This window comes from Cynara cardunculus (genome assembly GCF_001531365.2).
Source record: "Cynara cardunculus var. scolymus isolate 2C chromosome LG 5, CcrdV1, whole genome shotgun sequence".
Classification (NCBI taxonomy): domain Eukaryota; kingdom Viridiplantae; phylum Streptophyta; class Magnoliopsida; order Asterales; family Asteraceae; genus Cynara; species Cynara cardunculus.
The window spans coordinates 10,686,998-10,692,145 of record NC_037532.1 but is presented as its reverse complement, the minus strand read 5'-3'; the positions used below and the strand labels follow the sequence as shown (position 1 = coordinate 10,692,145).

At 37.3% G+C, this 5,148-nt stretch overlaps 1 protein-coding gene across 1 annotated transcript; it reads right to left on the bottom strand.

Moving 5' to 3' along the window:
- Positions 1–1,075: 1,075 nt before the first annotated feature.
- Positions 1,076–2,983, bottom strand: LOC112513833 (cytochrome P450 704B1). The gene is made up of 5 exons (XM_025120204.1): positions 2,708–2,983; positions 2,401–2,616; positions 2,014–2,310; positions 1,329–1,916; positions 1,076–1,255 (listed from the first exon to the last, which is right to left on the bottom strand). Exons 1-5 carry the CDS (start codon positions 2,858–2,860, stop codon positions 1,076–1,078), a joined length of 1,434 nt encoding a protein of 477 aa, XP_024975972.1. The 5' UTR covers positions 2,861–2,983.
- Between the last annotated feature and the right edge of the window lie 2,165 nt (positions 2,984–5,148).

Here is a 5,148-nt window from a genome sequence, read left to right as displayed (position 1 = left end):
CAGCGAGGGAAATTGTAGAAGAAAGTTCCCTCGCAAATTAGCGAGGGATCAGCGAGGGAATTAGTTTTTTCGGAACTTCCCTCGTTGATCCCTCGCAAATTAGCGAGGGAATTAGTTTTTTCGGAACTTCCCTCGTTGATCCCTCGCTGATCTGCGAGGGATCAGCGAGGGAAAATTTCCCTCGCAGATCAGCGAGGGATCAGCGAGGGAAAATTTCCCTCGCAGATCAGCGAGGGAATGTGTTTTTTGTCATTTCCCTCGCTGATCCCTCGCTGATCTGCGAGGGAAAAATTCCCTCGCTGATCTGTGAGGGAAAAATTCCCTCGCTGATCTGCGAGGGAAAAATTCCCTCGCTGATAGTCGTCGCTGATACCTGGTTTTCTAGTAGTGAAAACAATAAAGACGTAAAGTTTTAGAAAAGTATAATTATTACACTTTTGTTGAACTGAATTCCAGTCTTACCCTTAATAACAAAGAAGTAATTAATTTCTTCATCTCATAATTAAGGGTTGAATGGGAACATAAGCACTTATTCAAAATTGGACAATTATTTTAGGACAAATTAAAAAAAGAAATGTGTACAATTATTTTGGGATTGAGAGAGTATTATACTGTATTAGCTTTATGGAATGCTGGCAAAATAGACACAAGATAAAGTGTTTGTTTTCAACGGTCACCGGTTTGAGTCCTCTCAAGGCTATCGGGGGTTTGTGTAGGTGTTAACTTGAGGGCCGTACGGGATTAGTCAAAGTGCGGGCAAACTGACGTCCCAAATTGATAATAGAGATGAAATGCTTTGGCGGAAATAGGAATCTATGTAACCGGTGGCACGGATAGCACAAAACAAACAAATCATGGTGGTAGAACCATTAAAAATGGTAAAGTTTTTTACACTACAACAAACAAGTTGAGTGGTGGCATGGCATGGCATGGGACCTTCTTAAATCTGCACCTGGTGGTGGTATGGTTAGGACATCTTACAGATTTCGTCCCTGTGCTTTAAGTAAAATAATTACGGAAAACATTCCTGCGTTAAGTAACCCGATGACTCAAAAAAGGGAGATGACCCTTTTGCTTACGAACGCGTTGAAACTGTAATCTTTAATCCGTTTGCCATCGACAGAATTGTCATCATTCTGTACTTCACCACATGCCCTTCCACCAATTCGAACTTGAAAAATCGACACAAAATGGCGAGAGCCATCTTCATTTGCAGATATGCTGAGTCTTTGCCAAGGCATATTCTTGGTCCAGCCTGCATTCAAGAAAACTAACAAACTGTCACACAAAATTAATCATGGGTTTTACTGTTTGAATTATATATATACCTGGAATGCAGTGAACTTGAATGGAGATGCGTTTTGGAAGAGACCATCTTTTATCCATCTTTCGGGCTTAAATTCATTTGCATCAGGACCCCAGTTGTACTCCATTCGTCCCATTGAGTAAGGTACATATGTCACCATACCTCCTGCTTTTACTTTCGTTCCATCAGGCAAAATATCATCATTCAAGATTCCTTTTGGGTCCTGAGGTACAGCAGGATACAACCGAAGAGTTTCTGTGATGACAGCATGCAAATAATACAATTTGCCCAACGAATCGTAACTCATAAGTTGAGCAAATTGTTTTGTTCTCAGGTCGAAAGATTCAAGATCTTCTGTTTCGCAATGTTTCAAAGTTACGTTCTCTTCTTCTGCACGATCTTGCTCAAAAGCTTTGAGCTCTGCATACAGCTTCTCTGCAACATGATCGTGAACCATGATCATGTAAATAGCCCAAGAAAGGGTCGTCGCTGTGGTGTCTCGTCCCGCAATCACAAAGTTCAATACAACATCTCTTAGACTTTTGTCATTGATGTTGTTTTCAGGGTCTTTTTCTAACTCGATAAATCGTGATAATATATCATGCTTCATCTGATAAAAATACACACGAAATAAGATTAAATTCCCTTAGATTTTTCCCTCCACGTCAAACAACCAAAACCATTAGCAAAGTAGTTATATTACTTACTTTATCATTGTTTAAAACCTCTTGAGCTTCTTCTATCTCTGCCTTTCTTCTACGGATGACCGAATACGTAAAATCATCAATCATCTTGATGCTTTGATCAAGAACAGCTTCGGAACCCACCCTTAGGAACTTCTTTACTCTCCATAGCGGATCAATGAACCGAAGAGTGACTATAATGTTTGCAGCATCAAACGCTTTGGCAAACCGATTATGGGGTAAGTTGGGAGCCAATGTCCCTATCTCTACTCCAAATCCCACCTTACATATAGAGTCCAAAGTCATCCTCATCAATAGTTCCTACAACAAAAACATCAATCATTAAATAGTTACATGGTTCGCTCAATCAGGTTTCTACCCCTCGGATTAAAAATCATTGATCAAAAATACCTGAATGTCTAGTTGTTGGTGATGAAAAGCTGCTTGGCTTAGAATAGAAGAGAGCTTGAGGCTATACTCTCTGAAAACCACTGTGCTAAAGTCTCGTAAGTTCTTAGATGCAAACTCAAAGCTTGACGTCTTTCTTTGTTTCCTCCAGTTCTCACCATCTGAATTAAAGATGCCATCTCCAAGCAACACCTCCATATACGAATGATACACGTCACCCTTCAAAAACCCAAAAAAGAAAACTTCATGCCTACATCAAAAAGGGGAAATCAGTAAGCTGTATTGCTTGGTACATAGAAATAATAGAGACCTTTGGATAGTTAGCAAAGTTGGTTTTAAGAACATGTTCTACGTTAGCTGGATCGGCTATGTAAGTATAAGTGGTGAAGGGCATTGGAACCACAACGGTGCTCGACTTGCTTAGGTAGTTGACAAGCCAGTCGTGCATTCGGTCGTAGTTCATTAGCTGCTCAATAGCGGCTCCAACGAGCGGCCATGTTTTCGGGCCTTTGTTGGTTCTTTGGCTCCATCTGTGAAGGAAGATCCATGTAAAGATTGAACATGCCAAAATCAAGATTCCTCTTGTGTATCCATCTTCCATTTCTTAAGAGATTAGATGGTATGCCACAAAGTGGCATATGATATGGGTTATTAATGACTTTGTTGCTTCTTATTTCATGCATGTTCTTTGCATTGATTCTATATATAGACTAGTTAGGCTGATCACAGAATTTGAACCAAAACTTATGGGATTTTGACTACGTACCAAGAACATACCTAAAATTTGATATTTTCATGTATTTTGTATTGATTTTATAGGCTAGTTAGGTTGATCACAACGAATTAACCTGTTTTATCATTTATTTATTAACTACTAGAATAAAGACTATTTCCGGCGCCTTTTCCGGCGGATTTGTCTGCCGGAAAAGTAGCCCTGTTTGGTAGTGTTAGTCATTTAAAAAATAATTAAATTACATTAATCTAGTTAACATAACTCGGATACAAAGGATCAGAGTCGTTATCACTAAATTCTTGTAATAATTGACAGATCAGCAAATAAATATACTCTTTATTTTACAAAACATGTTCCAAAATATTTATAATTTAAGCAAATAATGTGAAAATATAATAACCCGTATTTTGGTCATTTATTCATTTCAATTTCAAAAGCTACATTATGCCGACCAAATATGTAGATTTCAATTCTTTTGAGGGATTTCATCTGAAATTTCTGCCAACAAAACACGTGGTTGAACTCTATCAAATTTCATTCGAGTTCATTCAAAGTCAAATTTGCTTTGATGGATTCCAATTCCGCAAAATTCCATTGTGCAAACCAAACATGTAGGTTTGTCGGAATCTGATGGAATCTGAAAGAATTGAGATGATCAACTCGATTGACCAAGTTCTATTCATATATGTGTGGTTTATTATTTGAATTTTAGTACGGAATTCCAATTTCACATGTAGCAGATTTAAATTAATTGAGTTTTTTAGTACGGAATTCCAATTCATCATTGCATTCATTGCCACCACCACCATCATTGTCGCCACCACTACCGTTGCTACCACCACCATCGTTGTCGTCAACACCACCACTATCCTTGTCGTAAAATAAGAAAATGTCATAATTAAAGGAGTATTTTGGATTCTATCATTATTTTATTACGATTTTGAGGTTATATTAAGCAAATCAAACCAACATATTTCGTTTCAATGTATGCCAACTAAATGCATGGTCAAACCTGTTGAATTATATTTTAATTCCTTCATATTACAATTCTTTTGACAAATTACAATTCAGATATATTTCATTATGTGAATCAAGCACCACCTAAATAAATGACAAAGGACTAAGATCAAAGCAGTGGGAAGAAGTGAAAACCACTCTCATTGAGCATTACTTAAAGTCATGGAACTACGGCAAAAAAATTAGAAGAAGTAATCTGGGATCAACGATTAAAATTAGTGTCGAGGTAGGGGCAAATAATATAAATTATTTTCAAAGATCTTATGTGTTTTAAGGGTATCAAAGAAAGTTGGTTGTCGGGATGTAGGAGATCATTGGCTTGGATGGATGTTTTCTAAAAACCATATACAAGGGAGAGTTGTTAAGTGTGATTGGAAAGATGGTAACAACCAAATGCATCCTCTTGCGTTGGTTATGGTGGAGTTTGAAAACAAAGAGAGTTGGAAGTGGTTTTTCGATTTTTTTTAATGCAGGAGATTGTATTGACTAATGGGCTAAGGGTAAAATTGATGTCAGAATAACATAACGTAATATGCTAATAATTAACTGCACACACTTGCTAATCTATTATACATGTGTAATTTTAATTAGTTGATTACATTGTGTTAACACACGGACTTGTTGAAGCGGTTAAAGAGGTATACCATTTGTTGAGCATCAATAATGTGCTAGACACATGTACGCCAATTTCATGAAGAAGTATATTGATATCCACTTCAGATCTTTTTTTGGGTTGTATCTAAGTCAGGGACGCCACAAGAGTTTGAAGGAATTATGCAAGAAATTAAAAGCTTGTCTTCCCATGCTCACAATATTTTGATGAAAAAAAAACCATCTACATGGTCAAGAGCTTTCTTCAAGACCAACACATCATGTGATATTGTAGAAAACGGAGCAAATGAATGTTTTAACTCTTTAATTTTGATGGAAAGAGTGGTTAAGATGAACGACAACGCAACTTCACTTTCTTTGATAGGAATCTTTTCCACCGGATTTTCAAA